This window comes from Oryctolagus cuniculus, chromosome 17 (genome assembly GCF_964237555.1).
Source record: "Oryctolagus cuniculus chromosome 17, mOryCun1.1, whole genome shotgun sequence".
In the NCBI taxonomy this organism is placed as follows: Eukaryota; Metazoa; Chordata; class Mammalia; order Lagomorpha; family Leporidae; genus Oryctolagus; species Oryctolagus cuniculus.
In genome coordinates this window covers 17970488-17992637 of record NC_091448.1, presented here as the reverse complement: position 1 = coordinate 17992637, position 22150 = coordinate 17970488, and the positions used below count along the sequence as shown (strand labels likewise).

Genomic DNA, 22150 nt, shown 5'->3' with positions numbered 1-22150 from the left:
GATGCCGGCACTGCAGGTGTAGGCTTGACTTCTACGCCACCATGTGGGCCCCTAGAAAATCTTCTCCTGGTTCCTTGGAGCCTTGTGCCTCATAATGATGCCAATAGTGGATGTTCATGGACATTTTAAATAAAAAAAATTATTTCTTTCTTTTAAAGGCAGACTGACCAAGACGGAGGGAGACATGTTAACAGATACCTTCCTTCTATTAGTTTACTCCCCAAATGGCTGCAACAGGCAGGTCTGGGCCAGGCTGAAGCCAGAAGCCCAGAACTCCATCTCGCCCACATGGTAGCAGGGGCCCAGGCACTTGCCGCTGCCTTCCTAGGCGCATTAGCAGGGAGCTGGATTGGAAGCAGCGTAGCTGGGCTCGAATGGGCGCTCCAGCCCAGGAGATGTTGCCGCTGCAAACCTGCTGTGTCACCACGCTGGCCCCTGGGGACCCTTTTATATTAACCCAAGTTAAGCAAAATCAGAAAGTCAGCCTGGGGAAGAAGTCACACTGCACTCTAGTAGAAGCAGCACGTGGATGTGCAAACTGCCCTTCACACGGGAAGCAGGGAGGAGCGAGCCCCGCCTGCTCACTGCCCAAGCTGCGTCGGTTCCCACAGCACTCCAGGCTGCCAGAGGACTCTCCTGTGCTCTGAGCCTCTGACTGTGAAGTCCCCATGAAGAGTGACACACGGCACAGACGGGAGAGCACAGGGACAGCCTGCGGCTGAGCTGTTAGATCTGAAGTCAGATGAGGCCAGGTAACACTGAAAGCAGAGACGGCCTAAAGGGGCTCCCAGCACCCACTTTCTGGCTTACAGACGCTCTCCCCCCGCCCACGAGGCCCTCACCAAGTCTGCAGGGCTCTGTGACGCCCGGGCGTGGCTGCCTCTTGGATCCGCCATGGGTGGTGTTTCCACTCTGACCTCGCTGGGGCTCAGGCAGACTCTGGGGCTGCTCTCGCCGCTCTCGGCCTTGGCTTCTCTGCGGCTGGACACGATGTAACTTACTTCTTTGCTCAGAAAACCCTCAATTACCTGAAACAAGATCACAGAGGTGGCTGAAAACCAAAGAGCAGATGTAGAATTGTCAATACCAACAGGCTGGGAAAGGAAATCTTGGCTGCCAGAAGTTTCAAAATCAATGTCTTTAAATAGACACGCCAGCTCCCAGGAAGACATCATCTCGCCCGAGGCAGGCTCGGGCCTCCAGGAACCTCTGCGCCTGACCCCGGGGCAGAAGGCCCTGGCCCTGCGTCTTCTGACCACTCCTAGTTTGCGTGCAGTCAAACACAGAGAATGGGCCTGGCAGGATTAACAGTAGCTGCATTAAGCCGCGATTTTTCTGTGAGATGCACTGGACATCCAAACACAGCATCTGTAATCCTGATCCCAAAAAGGAGGCCAAAAAAAAACCCCAAAACACAAAAATCAAAGAAAGAAAACAAAAAAGGCTCTGGCGAACCCTTGGCTATGTGGGGACTGTCCACCCTTTACTCTGACAGGCTCCACCTCCTCCTTAAGCTCAGAGAACCCACACACTGCCTGAGACAGATACCGATCCCTCACTGTGGGAATTAGCAAAGGTGGATGTGAGCCGTGGTGAGCTGGCCAATGCTTACCCAGCAGCCCTCTGGGGAGAAGGCCTGCTTCTCCAGGTGCTGACTTCTGGGGAGTAAATTCTCCCGCCACGGCTGTCCTCGAGCTTCCAGCACGCCCTACCGACAGAGGAGCTGGGAAGAGACACTCACAGCTGGTTCCTGCGAGCCAGCAGCAGGCGCCTCCAGCACAGCCCACACCTGGGACCCACCACCCTCCTCCCAGGATACACACTCATCTGCCATCATCCCCTGCAGCACTATTCACAAGAGCCCCAAAGGAGAAACAGCCCACATTTCCCACCAACAGAAGAACGGATAAACTAAATGTGATATGCACAGACAATGGAATAGTATCCAGCCACTAAAAGAAATGGGTTCTAACGTATGCTGCGACATGGGTGAACCCTGGAAACATGCTAGGTGGAGTACTCTAGACACAGGAGGACACACATCAGTGATTCCCCAACAGGAAGAATCTAGAAAAGACAATTCAGAGATGGAAAGTAGGTTAGAGGCTATGGGGCCTAGGGAGAGAGAAAAGGGGTGTTATTATTTAATGGCTGTGGAGTCTATATTTGGGGTGACTGGAAAGCTTGGAAATAGATAGTGGTGACAGTAATACAACATGGAAGAGTAAGTAATGCCAATGAACTGTGCACTTAAAAATGGTTAAAATGGCCATAGTTCATGTTATACACTTTTTATCACAATTATTATAATTTGTGGTTATGGCTCAAAGGAATTCATCTACCTTCTTTTTTTTAAACAGTCTAATTAATTAGTCAATTAATTAATTTAATTAAGAGAGAGATGGGCACAGAGGGACCTTCCATCTACTGGTTCATCCCCAAATGCCAGAACAGCTAGAGCTGGAACAGGTCGAAGCCAGGAGTCAGGACCTCCATCTGAGTCTCCCACGTGGGTGGCAGGGACCCACGCACTTGAGCCATCCCTGCTGCTTTCCAAGGAGCACATTAGCAGGAAGCTGCCCTCAGGAGGGAGCCAGGACTCAGATCCACGCGCTCTGACAGGGCAGGTAGGCATCCCAACCACTGGCCTATCTGCTAGGACAAATGCCCCCAGCATATTTTTTTTTAAGATTTATATTTTATTTATTTGAAAGGCGCAGTTAGAGAGATCTTTCATCTGCTGGTTCACTCCCCAAATGGCCGCAATGGCCAGGGCTGGGCCAGGCCGGAGCCAGGAGCTTCCTCCAGGTCTCCCACATGGGAGCTGGGAGAGATACGGAAGTACCTCTCACTCTCTGTCTCTCCCTCTCTCTCCATAACTCTGGCTTTCACATAAATAAATAAATCTTAAAAAAAAAAAAAAAAAAAAAAAGACGCTCACCTCTTGTGTCAGAGTACCTGTGTTCCAGACTCTGTTCCCAATCCCAGCTTCCTGCGAATGCAGGCCCCGAGAGGCCAGCTCCAGCGGCTGTGCCTCGGACACTCACGTGGAAGGCCTGGACTGAGTTCCTGCCTCCTGGCTTTGGCCCAGCTCAGCCCAGACCCAGTCACTGCAGGCACGTGGGGAGTAAACCAGCCAATGGAAGATCTCTGTCTCTCAAACAAATAATTAAAAAAAAAGAAAATAATAATAATAGTAATAGTAACAATAAAGGCTGGATGAGTGTCACCCAGGCTGGGAGTACTCTAGCATGGGAAGAAGTGCGTGAAATGGGAACAGGTTCTTTTTTGGGGCAATAAAAATGTTCTAAAATTGACATGTGGTCATACAACTTGCACATCTATGTGAAATTTAAAAACACTGAAGTGTGTACTTTAAACAGCTGAATTTATGGGATGTGAACTGTATCTCAATTAAGCCATTATGGGAGGAACAGAGGAAGCAAGGAAGAAAAGTTAGAAAAACACAAAATTATGTAGCTGTCACGTGAAGTAGGCTCATGTTCCCTACAATTTCCAGAAAGAACATGAGTTAGTTGTCCAACCAAAACAAAAAATTTATTTTAAAAATTGGTTTGTACTTAAATTGCCTTGGACAGTGTGGTGACCGACTGAGAAAACCTGGGAACCGCAGGTGCCCTCCCTCTCAGGCTCCTGCCCCGTGACTTACAAACGCACCGGGGCCACAGCACAGAAGCAGGCTACATACCCCACCCAGCTGCTGGATGGCGCCGGTCAGAAACTGAAGAGTCTTGCCAGCAGGCAGATCCAAGTAGAAAGACTTTCCAGAAAAGGGCTGCCTCCCGGCACGTGGCGAGCTCTTGTGGCATTTTTCTGGACAACTGGAAACTCCTAGCTGGGCCCCTAGAAAACAATCATAAAGACAGCAGAGTGAAAAGCTGGAGGCAAGTCGGGCGGTCCTCGCTGAGAGCCTGGCTGTGTGCTCTGCCCATGCCCACACACAGGTATCTGCAAAGCTGCTGCCCTTGCCCTCACAAAGCTCAAGGTGGGGCACCTGGAGCCCTCACACCTTGCTGGTGGGAATGGAAAACAGTACAGGTGCCACGAAGCAGAGCATGACAAACCTCAAAATGCTATGCACAGGATTAACACAGGATCCAGGAATTCTACTCTGAGCCATACATGCAGGACAAAGAAAACACTCGTCTGTCCACCCAAATGCTTATACACAAAGGCTCATGGCAGCATGATTTGTAACAGCAAAAAGCAGAAATGATTCACACATGGACAGATAAACAAACGCAGCCTATCTAAAGCAGGGACGACCACTGCGCAGTCACAAGGAATGAAGCCTGGCTACCATGTGGGCGATTCTCAAAAACACGCTAAGTGGGGGCCAGCACTGTGGGTAAAGCCGCCGCCTGCAGTGCCAGCATCCCATATGGGTGCCGATTTAAGTCCTGGCTGCTCCACTTCCGATCCAGCCCTCTGCTATGGCCTGGGAAAGCAGTGGAAGATGGCCCGAGTGCTTGGGCCCCTGCACCCACGTGGGAAATCCAGAAGCTCCTGGCTTCGGATAGCCCAGCTTCGACCATTGCAGCCATTTGGAGAGTGAACCAGTGGATGGAAGACTTCTCTCACTCTCTCTGCCTCTGTCCCTCTATAACACTGCCTTTCAAATAAATGGATAAATCTTTAAAAACAAAAAACACGCTAAGTGTCAGAAGCCAGACGTCATGAGGTTCTGGTGGCTTGGGAAAGCCGGTGACAGAGACAGGAGTTCATGGCGGGAGGGACAAGGAATGACTGTGAGCAGGCATCAGGCTCTCTGGGCTCATGAAAATGCTCTGAAATTGGAGTTCAGTGTTAGCTGCACAACTGTGCAAATTAAAATATCAGTGTGTCCACTTAAGTTTATGGTTACAGTAAACAAAGCTTGAAGAAAAAACCTCCGCAAGTGTATCCCAGTGAATTGTGCGTCAATATTACCTCAAAAGGAAAAAGCAATAAGCAAACCAGAGAGGACTGTGTACTAATGTCCACCATTACCTGAAATGCAGCAAAAAGCCAGATGCAGGAAAGAACAGATGACAGATACACGATAAAACAAGCAAATTAAAACATCAGTGGTTGGGGCTGGCGCTGTGGCACAGCAGGTTAATGCCTTGGCCTGAAGCGCCAGCATCCCATATGGGCGCCAGTTTTAGTCCCGGCTGCTTCTCTTCCAATCCAGCTCTCTGCTGTGGCCTGGGAAAGCAGTAGAAGATGGCCCAGGTCCTTGGGCCCCTGCACCCACATGGGAGACCTGGAGGAAGCTCCTAGCTTTGGATTGGCGCAGCTCCAGCCATTGTGGCCAACTGGGGAGTGAACCATTGGATGGAAGACCTCTCTCTCTCTCTCTCTCTCTCTCTCTCTGCCTCTTCTCTCTCTGTGTAACTCTTTCAAAAAAATAAAATAAATCTTAAAAAAAAAAGTCAGTGGTAAAGTAGACTTTGTAGCAGGTTTGAAATTTTTCATAATAAAATGTTAGAACTTGAAGAGAAAAAAGATTCCAGAGAAAGTAACAAAAACCAATACTGAAGACAGAGGAGGAGGTTCTGACACACAGACAAGGGCTCCTGAAGACACAGACTAAAACACAAAAGAAAAATCAGAATCCTGATAATTAAACAATCTAAGAAAACTTCCCTGAATTAAAAAATATATTTCAGGGTCCGGCGTTGCGGTGTAGTGAGTCAAGCTGCTGTCTAAGCCGCTCCACTTCTGATCCAGCTCCCTGTTAATGGTTGGGAAAAGCAGTGGAGGATGGCCCAAGTGCCTGGGCCCTGCACCTGTGTGGGAGACCTGAAAGAAGCTCCTGGCTCCTGGCTTTGGCTTAGCCCAATCCTGGCTGTTGCAGCCATCTGGGGAGTAAACCAGTAGAGGATCTCTATCTCTTCCTCTCTCTCTCTCTCTGTAACTCTGATTCTCAAATAAATAAATAAATAAATAAATAAAAATCTTAAAAAAAATCCTGGGGCTGGCACTGTGGCATAGTGGATAAAGTTGCTGCCTGCAGTGCCAGCATCTCATATGGGCGCCAGTTCAAGTCCTGGCTGCTCCACTTCTGGTCCAGCTCTCTGCCATGGCCTGGGAGAGTAGCAGAGGGTATCCTAAGTGTTTGGGCCCCTGCACCCATGTGGGAGACCCAGAAGAAGCTCCTGGTTCCTGTCTTCAGATTGACCTAGCTCTGGCTGTTGTGGCCATTTGGGAAGTGAACCAGCGGGTGGGAGATCTGTCTCTCACCCTTTCTCTCTAACTCTGCCTTTTGAATAAATAATAATAAATCTTCAAAGAAAAAAATAAAAAGAAAACAGGGAAGTAAAACATCTCCACACTGGCCAGTGAGACCTATGGATCTCTCTCCCCAGGGAGCATCCAGAATGCTGACCACCAACCCACACTCCCCAGGCAGAGGGAGGGAAGGCTCCCATCTTGGGGTTTGACTGGCCCAAGACAAAAACATACAAATGAGTGACAATGGGGTTCCTGCCCCCGGACTGCCAGGCCCCAGGCTGACCACCTACAGTTAAGTCCACCAGCTCACAATCCAGTAATTCAGTCCCAGGAACTCGCAACTGGCATTGTATTGCCTCACTCTTCAAAACGAATGGGTAATCAAAGATCAGAAATTTAAAAAAAAATTTTTTTTATTTGACAGGTAGAGTTATAGACAGTGAGAGAGAGACAGAGACAGAGAGAAAGGTCTTCCTTCCGTTGGTTCACCCCCCAAGTGGCCACTACGGCTGGCACTGCGCTGATCTGAAGCCAGGAGCCAGGTGCTTCTCCTGGTCTCCCATGCAGGTGCAGGGCCCAAGGACCTGGGCCATCCTCCATTGCCCTCCTGGGCCACAGCAGAGAGCTGGACTGGAAGAGGAGCAACCGGGACTAGAACCCGGTGCCCATATAGGATGCCAGCACTGCAGGCGGAGGATTAACCAGGTGAGCCACGGCGCCAGCCCCCAAAGATCAGAAATTTAAAGAAAGCCTCCAACAGGAAATATGGCTAATGAACACAAAAAAGAAGAGGAAATAGAAACAATGCAGGAAGCAAAAGAAAACTAAAAAGGAAAACAACCCCATGAATATCTTGGGAGAGACACTGCGTTCACTGAACACAACTGGACAGTGTAAGAAAGGAAACAAGGGGCCAGCGTGTGTGCTGCAGTTCTCTGCTGCCTGGGAGGCGCCCAGCATCCCAGCTGAGTGCTGGCCGCTCTGCTTCCTAACCAGTTTCTGCTGACGCACCTGGAAAGCAGCACAGGCTGACCAGTGCCTGGGCCCCTGCCACCCATGTCGTAGACCAGGATGGTTCCTGGCTTTGGGCCGGCCCAAGTCTGCCTGCTGTGCCCGTTTGGGGAGTGACCCCGTAGATGGGAGTTTTCTCTCTCCCTCTCTGCCTCTTGGAATAATAATAAAAAGCTCAGGGTTTGGGAATGAAAAGCTAGATGGGCCCAGAAGATAAATGCTGTGCCAGCCTACGGTTGGACGGGAGAACGCTTAGTGAACCTAAGAGGAAGGGTCAACAGGAAAGAAGCATCCACCAGGAGAGAGAGGAAGACTGCCCTTCTCAGCCTGGCCTCTGCATGAAGAAGGTCTTCCCTGAAAATTCAAGACCACACACAGGTCTCCCAAGAGTTCCGAACTGAAAGGCATGCTAGTCACCACCTGGCTCACAGTGGGTCACACACCAACAAGCCCACTGCGCACCAGCAATGCATCTGCACGCCCGCCCTGGTGAGCGCCAGCGCTCAGCTACACAGGAACCCGCGGAGGGCTGCTTGCTTCCCTGAGTGATCACAGGGCCAACGCGAGCTGCTGCTCACTGTTGCTATCCAACATTTCAAGAGTACCACCGTGCATTTCACTAGCCTGGGAAAAGATCAAAACTCAAAGTACAGCTTCTAGTGAACGTGTATTGTTCACAGCATCAAAAGTCGAAGTTAGGGACCATTTGTTCTTCTGTTGTCTAAGAACCTACCAACAAAGAAATTAACGTAAAAAGTAGTTCCAACTAGCAGCATGCCTGGCATACCTCACACACTGAAATGTAAAACAACTACGGAGAGACATGGCGCAGTCTGGGGTATCCAGAGTTTTTGCAGATAAAAGTATCATCGAACATGACTGACACTCTCCCACTGCAAGAACAAATGCAGCCCCCACCACGGACAAGGGTCAGCAGAAACAAGAGGCAGCAACACTGGATTTCCAAGAGCTTCAACTAGAACGATCAAAGACTATAGAGTGTTTAAAATAATTTAATAAAAAGGCAGAGCAACAGAAACAAAAATCCCAAGCGGATGCATTAAAAAGCAGAGTAGAGGGCCAGCGCTGTGGCGTAGTGGGTTAATCCTCCCTGTGGCACTAGCATCTAATATGGGTGCTGGTTTGAGTCTCGGCTGCTCCTCTTCTGATCCAGCTCTCTTCTGTGGCCTGGGAAAGCAGTGGAAGATGGCCCAAGTACTTGGGCCGCTGCACCTGCGTGGTAGACCCGGAAGAAGATACTGGCTCCTGCCTTTGGATTGGCATAGCTCTGGCCATTGTGGCCATTTGGGGAATGAACCAGCGGATGGAACACCTTTCTTTGTCACTCCTTCTCACTGTCTCTAACTCTATCTTTCAAATAAGTAAATAAATAAAATCTTTAAAAAAAAAAAAAAAAGCAGAGTAGATTCAATTGAAGAAAGAATTAGTAACCTGGAAGACAGATTGGAACAATTACCCAAAATGCAATAGAGAAAAACATTGGAAAATGTGAAGGAAAAGTTAGGGAACCTGGAAAATGAATTGAGAAGTTCAGTATGTGTTTTTAAAAAATGGGATCTGGGCATTCCAAACACCCACTTCTGCTTTGCATTAAAAAAAAAAAAGTTTATTTATTTGACAGGCAGAGCAATACAGAGAGAGAGAATATCTTCCATCCACTGAGTCACTCCCCAAATGCCTGCGACAGTCAGGACTGGGCCAGGCTGAAGCCAAAAGCCAGGAGCAGCCAGGAACTCTGTCAGGTCTTCCCCAAGAATGGCAGGTGGTCAAGTATTCAAGCCATTATCTGCTGCCTCTGGGGCATGAACAGGAAGCTGGACAGGAAGCAGAGGTGCTGGGACTTTATCCCAGGCCCTCTGATGTGGGGTGTGGTCATCCCACGTGGTGGCCCGACCTGCTACGCCATAAAGCCCACCCCTTTCTCTCTCTTTTGAAAGATAGAGTGGCAGAGAGAGAAAGGGAGAAACAGAGAAAGAGATCTTCCATCTGCTGGTTCAATCCCCAAATGCCCATAACAGTCAGGACGGCACCAGGCCAAAACTGGGAGTCCAAACCTCAGCTGAATCTCCCAAGAGCATGTCAGGGACTCAAGTACTTGGGCCATCTTCCACTGCTTTCCCAGGCAATAGCAGAGAGCTGGTTAAGAACTGGAGCAGCTGGGACTTGAACCGGCACTCCAACGTGGAATGCTGGCGTCATAGACAGTAGCTTAACCCAACTGTGCCAAAGTGCTGGCCCCATTAAATCTTTAAAAAAAAAAAAAAAGTAAAAAGAAAAACAAACTTAAGAACCCCATATTTAGATACATCAAAGTGAATCTGAACAACAGCAAAGACAGTGGTGATCTTAAAAAAAAAAGGGGGGGAGGGAACCCACCAAGGGTTACTTATGAGTAACAACTATCAGCCCCCAACCAAGAGTTACTTAAGATGTAACAACTATCAGCCCCCCACCAAACTTTACTTATGATGTAACAGCTATCAGCCCCAGCAGACATTTCAACAGTAACAACTGAAACCAGAGGTCAGTACAACCATGGTACTGAGAAAACCTCAACTTGGAATCTTACACCCAACTAATGAGGCCAGCACTGTGGTGTAGTGGGTAAAGCAGCCACTGTGAGGCCCGCACCCCATACAGGCACTGGTTTGTGTCCTGGCTGCTCCACTTCCCATCCAGTGCCTGGGTGAGCAGTGGAAGATGGTCCAGGTGTTCGGTCCCTGCCACTCATGAGGGAGACCTGGACGAAGCTCCTGGTCCTGGCTTCTGCCTGTCTCAGCCCTGGGCATCCGGGGAGTGAGTCAGCAGTCTGAAGATCTCTCTGTAATTCTGACTTTTAAATAAATGATAAATCTTAAAAACAAACAAACAAACAAACAAAAAAAACACAAACAACAACAACTTTTCAAACAAAACCCTAGACATTTTATTGCCAATAATTCTTACTAAAGGACTCCTAATAGATGTACTTCAGACAGACAGAAACTGAATCCAAATAGAGAGGTTGAATGAAACCAAGTAATTGGTAAAAATATGTATAAATCTAAACAATCATCAACTGTTTAACAAGATTCACCATGACTGGAAGTAACAAATGAGAAATGACAGAACACTACTGTGCTTGCAGGACACCACTGATGTCAGGTGGGGGTGGGGTGATTCAGACAGAGCTGTCCAAGCCTGTGGTGTCCAGCAGCATGACAGAAACATTTACGGCAGGGGCCGGCATTGTGGGGTAGCCGGTAAGGCTGCTGCCTGGCATACTGGGATCCCATATGGCTGCTGATTCACGTCCCTGCTGCTCCACTTCCGATCCAGCTCCCGATAACGGCCTGGGAAAAGCAGAGGAGGATGGCCCAAGCACTTGGGCCCCTGCACCCATGTGGGAGACCAGAATGAAGCTCCTGGCTTTGGCCTGGCTCAGCCCTGATGGTTGTGGCCATTTTGGGAGTGAACCAGTAGATGGAAGATCCCCCCTCTTTCTCTTTCCTTCTCTCTAACTTTCAAATAAATAAATCTTATATAAAAATTAAGAAAAATAAAAAAGACAGGAGTGTCATACATTAGTACCTGGGTTCATTCCTAGGCTATGACTCCAGCTTCCTGCTGATGCTGACCTGGGGAGGCAGCAGTGACGGCTTAAGTAACTGGGTCCCCAACACCCATGTGGAACCCCTGGATGGTGTTCCGGGCTCCCAGCTTCAGTCTGGCCCAGCCCATTCACTTTTTGGCATTTGCGGAACAAACCAGCAGAAGGGAGCACACACACACTCTCTCTGCCACTCAATAAGCAATACGATATATAATATCTGTTTAACAACAACAAGAGAATTGTCAGACCTGTGACGTCTCAAACATTTCACTTTTCACGTACTCTTTCTCAGGAAGCCATACTAAAGGATGTGCTCTATTAGAATGAGGAAGTAAAATGAGAGAGAAGAAAATACAGGATTTAGAATATAAGGAACCCAACATAAGAAAGAGGCAAAGGGAATTCCAGGGGATAAGGGAGATCCTAGGATAAAATCAGTGCAACAGGTCTAGTGCACGTCTAGACCAGAATGGAGAACTGAGACATGGGGCCAGCCCTGTGGTATAGCAGGTAAAGCCGCGGCCTGAGATGCCAGCATTACAACTCATTAGCCAGAGCTGAGCCAATCTGAAGCCATGAATCAGGAGCTTCCTCAGAGTCTCCCAAGTGGGTACAGGGGTCCAAGCACTAGGGCCATCTCCTGCTGCTTTCTCAGGCTATGAGCAGAGAGCTGGATCAGAAGAGGAGCAGTCAGGACATGACCAGCACCCATATGGGATGTGGAAGCTGCAGGCAGAGGCTTAGCCAGTTACACCACAGTGCTGGCCCCTGCTGCTCCATGCCTTTCCTGAAAGACAGTTAGAGAGGCAGAGGAAGAAAGACAGAGGTCTTCTACCCGCTGCTTCACTCCCCAAAAGGCTGCAATGGCTGGAGCGGGGCGGATCTGAAGCCAGGAGCCAGGAGCTTCTTCAGAGTCTCCCACATGGGTGCAGGGGCCCATGGACTTGGGCCATCTTCTACTGCTCTCCCAGGCCATAAGCAGGGAGCTGGATTGGATATGGAGCCGCCAGGACTTGAACTGGCACCCATATGGGATGCCAGCACTGTAGATGGTGGCTTCACCTGCTACGCCACAGCGCTGGCCCGTACTCCTCAGTCCCTACCTCTCCACCACGGTAACGACCCCTCCCGCCTTTCTTCTTCTACTGTTCTCCCCTTCCCGGCATCCGTACCCTGTCCCGGCTCATTGAGCACTCGCCTCCTTCCGGGCCTCCATGCTCCCGCCTCAGGGCCTCCGTCTTACACTCGCAGCTCCATGAGCTCTGATCAAGTGTTTGGGTCCCTGCCACCCATGTGGGAGACGAGATGAAGCTCCTGGCTCCTAGCTTCAGCCTGCCCCAACCCTGGCAGTGGCTATCTGGGGAGTGAACCAGCAGATGGAAGACCTCTCTGTTTCCCCCTCTCTAACTCTTTCAAATAAATAAATAAATTAACAACAACAACAACAACAACAACAACAAAAAGTGTCCAGGAGGTATGTCTCCAACAAAGACTGACAGAAGAAACCATACAGCTTCTGATGAGCCATGTGAGAGGTTTACATTTGTGGCCGAGTTTGGACATAAAGTAGCTACCCACATGTAGAAAACAAGTCAAAATTCCCAGTTCATTGCATGGTTCCACCTTGAATAACCTTTGCACAAGCTAGATACAAAATTACTAAATGAAATTACTATATATCCAGGGTGGGACAGGGGACAGGAGGGGAGTAAGGTGAGAAGAGGGGCATGTGTGTGTGTTTGATGTGGTACAGAGGAGTTGGGGGGGGCAGAAAACACCTTTATCTCGCATCATAGAAGGTCAATAAATAAAATTCAAAACAACACAAGCATGTGATTGAGAACGGGGTTTGCAGTAAGTGGCAGTGTGGTGCAGTGGGTTAAGATCTCTCTCTGTTGCTCTGCCTTTCAAACAAATAAGTCTTAAGTAAAAAAATTAAAAAAAAAAATATAAAAAACCAGAATGGAGCAGGCAGGGCAGGCGCTGTGATGTCGCAGTTAAGCTACTGCTGGGGACACCCGCACTCCGTGTCAGTGTCTGGGTTTCACGGGCTTCCTGCTAAGGCGCACCCTGGGAGGCAGCAGGTGATGGTTCAAGTGGCTGAGTCCCTGCCACCCACCTGGGAGACTGGGAAATCTGTCTTTTTGCCTTTCAAATAATTAAAATGTTTTCAAAAAGAAATAAGAATGCCAGCTATGGAAGAAACAGCTCAGCACCCAGGGAGGAACAATTCCCACGCCCTCTGTTTTTTTTTTTTGTTATAGACTTTGGCCTGTAAAAGAGGCAGGCACAAAACTAATCAAAGCAAAAATATAAAACCTCTCTAAAACCCACACATAATCACGTCGTAGTGAATAGTAAACACAAAAGTAAGAAGTCTACTCTAAAATCCTCTAAACCGAAAAGCAGGCTATTTTAAAAGGAACAAGAATCAGATTAACAACAATTCTCAGAAGCATCTACTTTTGTGCAATAAGAAAATACAACAACTTTTCAGTGCGTTTAAGAAAAACCTCTCGACTCAAGGATCGTAACACAAGAACAAACATTCTTAGGCGCTCGAGCCTCAGCCGTGCACCCAGGAAGCCCGCTTCGGAAAACACTCTCGGACAAAGTTCTGTAGGCAGGCTGAACGAACTTGGCAAAACGCACTGCTGCTTGGAGGGCACCAACAGCGCATGCACTAGGAGCACACAACCAAACCACGAGGACGCCGAGGCCGAGGAGGGAGGAGCACCGAGCACGGCGCGCGGGCACGGGTCGGGTCCGGCGGCGCAGCTGCTCCGAAACCCTAACCGTCCCACGGGCAGGACCGCACGAAGGGGCGTACCGAGTTACCGCCTCCGCCTCCGGTTCGACCCGCGCCACGAAGCCCTGACAGGTCCCTGACGTCCCTCGGATCCGCTAAGGACTTAGCTCGGGAAGCGCTCCCGTTCCCCGGCGCAGGCGCCCGACCCGGACCTCTTACCCACCTAGGTCTGCAGCCCGGAGCCGAGTCTCAGCCATGGAACTCCGCAGCCCGAGGTAACCGTCGCCTGAGGAAGACCAAACAGCAGCTCGACCACCTGCCCGGCCTCCCGCCCCGCACGACCCCCACCGCGGCGCCCGGTCGGGTCCACACCGACCCCGCGTCCCAGCCCGGCGCCCACGCTCCGAGCCAGGGCCTTGCCCCTCCGCCCCCTTCTCGGGCTCCCCTCCCTCAGCTCCTGCGACCCCCTTCGCGGGCCAGGACCCTGCTCAGCTTCCTCACCTACCCGCTCCGCAGTCCCCACCTCTCCACCACTGTAACGACCCCTTCCGCCTTTCTTCCACCGTTCTCCCCTTCCCGGCATCCGTACCCTGTCCCGGCTCGCTCATCGAGCGCTCGCCTCCTTCCCGGCCTCCGTACTCCCGCCTCAGGGCCTCCGTCTTACACTCGCGGCTGCAGGAGCTCTCCCAGACTCCCGAGTCCAGGCTGTTACCGTGCGACTACGAAACCATTCTCTGGGCGCCCTCGGCCGCGGCTTCGGTTTAAATTTCCTGCGGGCTCCGCCCCTAAGACAAAGTAACAGCCGCGAGATCGGCACTACGGCGTCCGGGGTAGGACAATGTTAACCCGGCAATCCTCCGCCCACGCCCCTCGCGTCCTGGCTTTCGGCTCCGCCTTCTCTGGCCAGCTCCTCGCTTCTCGGCCTTTCATTGGCGGGAGGGCCGTGGTCCTTAACGGACCGTCCGCACCTGGAGTCTGGTAGAGGCATCTTCGCTCTTCTTCACCCCCAGGTGGTCCGAAATTCTTAGCAGTTGGAATAATCAACATCAACACGAGCCTGACACAGAGCATTCGCAGTTCACGTACAGCGTCCACGTACCCATCACTGTCCCCTTACCCGTCAGAAATCTTGGTAGAAGAGGCGTCTCCACTCCCCACTTCCATGTTTTCTTCACCCATCCAGTTGGACTTGGAGCCTAACTTCACTGAGGCCGCCCTTGACCAGTCTTGTTCCCGAATACTGCGGGCACACGCGATCCTCGCCACAGGCGCCTTCCAGAACACGGACAGTCCGTTCATCTTTGAAACTCTCGGCTCTGTTTCCATGACTCAGCACCCCATCTGTTTGCGACTTACCTAACTGGCCAGCTCCTCCGCCCCATCTCTGCTGAACCCAGAGGAACCGTTCACCTACAAACGTTGGCGTCTGCCCGTGTCCGGACCCTTGGCCCGCTTCCTTATCTCCCTAGGGATAATCTCAGCCAGGTGCCCCTTTACAGTTCCGCTCCATGCTAATGTCGTCCTATCTATCCCTAGCTCTGACCTCTCCACATCTCCAAACTACATATCCCGGTGGCTGCTGGACATTTCAACTTGGATGTCTAATGGGGCCGCATGCTTAACATCCACAAAATAGGGCATTCGTCCCACCTTCCGGTCTTCCCGTCACATTAAACTTAAGCGCCATCCATCCATTGCTCAAACCAAGAAGCTAGCTACCTGTGGAAGTTTCCTGGGGGTGCTGCACCACTCCAGGGACAAATCCTTCTAACTTGGCCCCCAAACTACATCTTGAATCAGATCACTATCACTACCCCAGCTCAAGCCATGGCCGTTTCTTGCCCAAAGTACTGTAGTCAATTCCTAACAAGACCTCTCCCTCAGTGTAACACACTCTCCATGCAGGAACCAGACCGAGATTGTTTTAGTATTCATTTTTATTTCAGAGACAGAACCAAAAAGAGAGCTTGCTTCAGCTGGTTTATTCCCCAAATACAACTGCCAGACCTGGGTCAAGCCAAAGCCTAGAGCCAAAAACCCAAACCAAATCTCCCACGAGTGGCATGGACCAAACTATTCGAGTCATTACCTGCTGGTTCCCAGGTGTACATTAGCAGGACCTGGAATCAGGGGCACAGCCAGGACTCCAATGCAAGAACTTCGCCTTTTTTTTTTTTTTTTTTACAATTTATTTTATTTATTTCAAAGGCAGAGTAACAAAGAGAGGGGGGAGAGACAGAGAGGAAGGGATGTTTCATCTGTCGGTTCACTCTCCAAATGGCCGTAGTGGCCAGAGTTCACAGGCACTCCATCTGGGTCTCCCCCTTGGGCCATCTTCCGCTGCTTTCCCAGGTGTATCAGCAGGGAGCTGGATCAGAAGTGGAGCAGCCAGACCTGGAACCAGTGTTCTGATCAGGAATGGTGGTGTTGCAGGCCAGCAGCTTAACCCACTGCACCTCAGTGCCAATCCCCCAAGCAGTGCCTCAACCAGTAGGCCAAATGCCTGCCCCCAGAGTGGTATTTTTAGAACCCCACAGAAATGTGTATAGCACAGGTACTTGGTATTCCTTCTGCTGGGGCCTGTCCCCGCAGCCCTGATGAACTGAAGCATGGCCATTTGACTCACCTCGTTCGTGAAAAGAGGAAAACGCTGCCACATCACTGCCACCCAGAAGACTTAGGAGCCGCAATGGTTTGTGTTCCTTTCCCCATCACGATGGCCCAGCCAGAAGCTGCCATGTCAGCTTGGATTCCTTCGTGAGAACCACGGGCAGCCCATAAAGGATTTGTTGTAAGCTACTCAGATTTGGGGACCATTCGTTACCATATTAGAATCTAACTCGAAGTCCCCAAAGTGTGGTCTAGTTCTACCACTACCCTCCAACCCCTGTTGAAGATTCCACGAGGTTAAAACTTAGTATTAAAAATAATACTAAGGAATTATTTTCTATTTCACTCTCATTCTCTCTTGAGTGTCCAGTGGAATACAAAGAAGCAGAAATGACAATGCTACCATCTGCTGTTAAACCAAATATTAAAGAGACTTGCAGAACTCCTAACAATGCCATTCTTCTAATTATCTTTGTTTTGCAAAATTTATTTTCACTAAATTTATGGTAACACACTTGTGGGCTCATTTGAAATATAACAAGATAGTATTTTTTTGTTTGTTTTTGTTTGACAGGCAGAGTGGACAGTGAGAGAGAGAGAGACAGAGAGAAAGGTCTTCCTTTGCCGTTGGTTCACCCTCCAATGGCTGCTGTGGCTGGTGCGCTGCGGCCGGCGCACCGCGCTGATCCGATGGCAGGAGCCAGGTACTTATCCTGGTCTCCCATGGGGTGCAGGGCCCAAGCACTTGGGCCATCCTCCACTGCACTCCCTGGCCACAGCAGAGAGCTGGCCTGGAAGAGGGGCAACCAGGACAGAATCCGGCACCCCGACCGGGACTAGAACCCGGTGTGCTGGCGCCACAAGGCGGAGGATTAGCCTAGTGAGCCACGGCGCCGGCCCGCAAGATAGTATTTTAAATTATTCTGTTTTAATTTCTAATATGGTAAACACCAACAAATATTTTATCTTTTAAACATATTTATATACAAATATGGGTATGTGCTATATATAAAAAATCTTATGACTTTTTTTTCATTTGAAAGGCAGAGTGACAGAGAGAGAGGAGAGATAGATTTCCATCCACAGGTTCACCCCACAAATGGCTTTTGTTGGGGCTGGGCCAGGCTGAAGCCGTCTCCCACAAGGCAGTAGTCCAAGTTCTTGGGCCATCTTGTGTTGCCTTCCCAGGCACATTAGTAGGAAACTGGATTGGAAGTGGAGCAGCTGGGACTTAAAAATCAGTGCTCTGCTTTGGGATGCCAGCATCATGAGTGGTGGTTTAACCTGTTGTGCCACAATGCCGACCCCCTATACAAATTTGTTTTTATAAATGGAAATTAAAAATTACCCATGGGGCCAGCAATGTGGTGTAGCAGGTAAAGCTGCTGCCTGCAGTGCTGGCATCCCATATGGGCACCAGTTTGAGTCTTGGCTGCTCCACTTCCAATCCAGCTCTCTGCTATGGCCTGGGAAAACAGTGGAAAATGGCCCGAGTTCTTGGGCCCCTGCACCCGTGTGGGAGACCTGGAAGAAGCTCCTGACTCTTGGCTTTGGATTGGCGCAGCTCTGGCCATTGCAGCAAACTGGGGAGTGAATCACTGGATGAAAGAGAGCCAGTAGATGGAAGGCCTCTCTCTTTCTTTCTCTACCTTTTCCTCTCTGTAATTTTGCCTTTCAAATAAATAAATATATCTTTAAAAAAAATTACCCATACCGGCGGTAGGCATTGTGTGGTGGGTTAAACCCTTGCTTGGGATGCCCACATTCAAATCAGAGGGTCTGGCTCAAGTTCCAGCTACTGCACTTCAGATCAGCTTCCTGCTAACATGGGAGGCAGAGATGATGGGTGGCTCCAGTATCTGGGTCTCTTCCCAGACTGAGTTCTGGGTTCCGGCTTTGGTCTGACCAGCCCTGGCTGTTGCAGGCATTAGGGAGTAAACCAGTCCATGGAAGTGCTCTCGCTCTTTCTCTCTCACTCTCTCTTGCTCTCACTCTCACTCTGCCTTTCAAATAAACATTAAAAACAAACAAACAAACAAACAAAAAACTACCCATACCGTGGCAACCAGTCTCCAGAACAGCCTCAGTGGTGCCTGCGACATTAAAGAGACCCATCAATCAACAGAGTAACAAGAAATGATAGTGCACGACTTCTGAGACTAGGTCATAAAAGACATTCCAACATCCGCTTTGCTGCGTCTTGGATCCTGCTCTGGAGGAAGCCAGCAGTCGACGTGAGGATCAAGTAGACCTGCGGGGAGGCTTCCTGCTGAAAGCCAGCACCGATTTGCCACTGCTGTGATTGCGTCTTCTTGCACACAGCTCCTTCAGCCCCGGACCCAGAGAAGGCTGCAACTTCACAGGGAGCCCAGCCAGACTGCCCTCAGCCCCAGACCCCCAGAAACCCAAAGAAAATGACTAGTATGGCTTCAAGGTACTGAACTTGGTGGTGGTGGGGAGTGATCTGCTGCAGAATAAGAGAAGCAGACACATAAAAAAGGTGTTTGGGATCCTCAGTTTGTTTGTTTTTTAAAATGCAAAGTTTGAGGGGTGGGTAATGCTCTGGCACAGTGGGTTAACGCCCTGGCCTGGGGCGCCAGCATCCCACGTGGGCGCTGGTTCTAGTCCAGGCTGCTCCTCTTCTGATCCAGCTCTCTGCTATGGCCTGCAATAGCTGTAGAAGATGGCCCAAGTCCTTGGGCCCCTGCACCCACGTGGGAGACCCCGGGGGAGGCTCCTGGCTTTGGATTGGCACAGCTCCAGCCATTGCAGCCATCTGGGGAGTTGAACCAGTGGATGGAAGACCTCTCTCTGTGTCTCTACCTCTCTCTTTCAAATAAATAAAAATAAATCTTTTAAAAAAATGTAAAGGTGGGGGGCAGCATGGTGGTGCAGCAGGTTAAGCCTGCGACACCTGGCATCCCATGAGTGCCAGTTGGAGTCTTGGCTGTTCCACTTCCGATCCAGTTCCCCATTAAGGCAACCTGAGAAAGCAGCGGAGGGTTGCTCCGTTGCCGGGGTCACTGTCAGTCACATGGGAGACCCTGATGGAGTTCCAAGTTCCTGATTTAGCCCCAGCCACCGCAGCATTTACAGGGAGTGAACCAGGGAATGGAAGCTCGCTCGTTCTCTCTCTCTCTCCTCTCCTCTCTCTAACTCTGCCTTTCAAATAAAATAAAAATATCTTTTTTAAAAAATGTAAAGGGGCCTGAAACCAGTAGCTTTAATGATTGATCACTTAGCCCACCCTAACACAAATCAAGCCACCCTCCCTTTCAAAAACCCGCGGAACACTTCCCCATTGCCCTGGCCAGATTTTCTGTCTCCAGGGTACACCGAGCTCATTCTTGCCTGAACTCTTCGAACCAACAGTTCCATTTCCCAGGTCTTTTCTTCTAGGCATCAGATCAAACCTCACTTTTTCAGACGGGACTGCCCAGCCCTCCCCACTCTAACAGTATCCCCCATTCCTTACCAGACACACCACTGCAGCCTATTCCCTTCATAGCATTACCACCATCAGAAAGAACCTTATGTTACTGGTTTACGACTTTCCCCCAACCCTAGAACGCAAGCCCACAAGAAGGACGCAGTCTGTTTTATTTGCTGCTATATCCTGCTTGGCATATAGTAGGACTTGTTGAATGAATCTCAGTGATCTCCAGTTTTTTTCAACTGCAGCATGTGCATAACATTATCTACCAGGCAGTGCTTTTAAAAGTTAAGGATATGTTCAGCACATAAGCAGTGACTAGAAAAGGTAGCTTTACTACTTAGAAGAAAATGTGAGTAAGCATTTGATATAATTCAAATGATCAGTTTTCACCATTTTTCTTGACTCCTAAGAGGAAGAGCTTAGACTTTATTTTTAAAGATTTCTTTATTTGAAAGGGGGGGGGGGGGAGGGACCTTTCATCCGCTGATTCACTCTCCTAATGGTCACAACAGCCAGAGCTGGGCCAGGCTACGGCCAGGATCCAGAACTCAATCAGGGTCTCTCACATGGTTCATCTTCTACTGCTTTCCCAGGTGCATTAGCAGGGAGCTGGATCAGAAGCAGAGCAGCTGGGACTGGAACCAACACTCTCAGATGGGACAGTGGCATTGAAGGCTGCAGTTTAACCTGGACAGCCACAGTGCTGGTCCCCAGGCTTAGACTTTTTTTTTTTTTTTTTTTTTAAAGAAGTAATACATTTCAGCTCAGATCACAGAACACAGGATTTTTTTTTTTTTTTTTTTTTTGACAGGCAGAGTGGACAGCGAGAGAGACAGAGAGAAAGGTCTTCCTTTTCCATTGGTTCACCTCGCAATGGCCGCTGGGGCCGGCGTGCTGCGCTGATCCGAAGGCAGGAGCCAGGTGCTTCTCCTGGTCTCCCATGGGGTGCAGGGCCCAAGCACCTGGGCCATCCTCCACTGCACTCCCGGGCCACAGCAGAGAGCTGGACAGGAAGAGGAGCAACCGGGACAGAATCTAGCGCCCCGACCGGGACTAGAACCTGGGGTGCTGGCGCCGCAGGCAGAGGATTAGCCTAGTGAGCCACGGCACCGGCCAGGACTGATTTTTTAATATTTAAAACACTTGCTCAAATAGATACAGAAAAGACCAACAACATAATTGAAAATAGGCAAAGGAAATAAAGAGAATTCAATATGCTAAACCTCAGTTAACGTTAAGTGCAAATTAAATCCACGTTGAAATACCAATTTCCATTTAACAGACTGGCAAAGAGCAATTTTGCTAGATAGTGCCAAGCTGCATCGCACAGGGGTGTACCAGATTCCTAGGCAAAGCAATTCGGCATCAGCTAGCAAAATTACGAATGTATATATTCTCCCCAGCAATCCCATCTCTACAGATAGACCCATACATGTGATAGAACTTATGTCACAAAGGTATCTTTTACAGCACTATTTGCAATAGCAAAAACTGTAAGCATGTGCAATGGGAACGCCAGGCAGCAGTTTAAACACACGATGGTAGTCAACTGGCAGCTACGAAAGTGGAAACCTGGGGGCTGACACGGCACAGTGGGCTTACCTGGAGCTTGCGATGCTCGCATCCCATAATGGAGTGGGGTCCTGGGTGCTCTGCCCCCAGTCCAGTTCCCTGCTAATGTGTCTGAGAAGGCACCATTAGCCCAAGTACTTGGGTCCCAGCCACCAATGTGGGAGACCTGGACAGACATCCTGTTTCCTAGCATCAGTCTGTGGCAATGTGGGGGTGAATCAGTGCATGGAAGATCTGTCTCTGTCTCTCTGTCGCTCTGCCTTTCAAGTAAATAAATCTTTTAATTAAAATACTTTATAATATAAATGAATTGAACTTCCACGTTAAAAGATGGAGATTCTTGGGGCTGGCAGTGTGGTGTAGCAAGCTAAGCCACTGTCTGCAGTGCCGGCATCCCATATGGGAGCTGGTTCAAACCTCTCTCCTTCCCATCCATTCCCTGCTAATGTGCGTGGGAAAGCAGTGGGCCCCTGCACCCACATGGGAGACCAGGAAGAAGCTCCTAGCTCTGGCTTCAGCCTGGCCCAGCCCTGGCTGTTGTGGCCATTTGGGGAGTAAACCAGCAGAGAGGAAGACCTCTCTTTGTTTCTCTGTAATTCTGCCTTTCAAATAAATAAAAATAAATCTTTGGAAAAAAATGGGAGATTCTCAAATTGAATAAAAAGAAGTCTAGATATACGGTGTTACCTTATGAGAGTAATACAATGAAATAATGACATGGAAAACTGGGTAGGAAAGGAATGCAAATTATTTATTTATAAATAATTATATTTTACAAATACATATGAAGTGCTTATGGTGTTCAAATTGCTTTAAACTATTTTAACTTTCACGACAACCTTATAAAGTAGATATTAACTATTACAATTTTTTTAAAAGGTTTATTTGTTTGAGGCCGGCGCCGTGGCTCAATAGGCTAATC

General features: G+C 49.5%; 1 protein-coding gene across 13 annotated transcripts in view; it reads right to left on the bottom strand.

Annotated features, from left to right (window-relative positions):
• DBF4B (DBF4B-CDC7 kinase regulatory subunit) overlaps nt 1-22150 on the bottom strand; it is a 46453-nt gene that overhangs the window by 15320 nt on the left and 8983 nt on the right. The window contains exons 2-7 of one of the 13 annotated variants that reach the window (XM_070060574.1): nt 18278-18313; nt 16237-16406; nt 14200-16018; nt 13834-13896; nt 3710-3864; nt 843-1028 (exon numbers count right to left, since the gene is read on the bottom strand). In XM_070060574.1, coding sequence (XP_069916675.1) covers nt 843-1028; nt 3710-3864; nt 13834-13896; nt 14200-14218 — 423 coding nt within the window. In that variant the 5' untranslated portion in view covers nt 14219-16018; nt 16237-16406; nt 18278-18313. The other 12 variants (XM_070060572.1, XM_070060571.1, XM_070060569.1 and 9 more) reach the window with 12 other exon arrangements.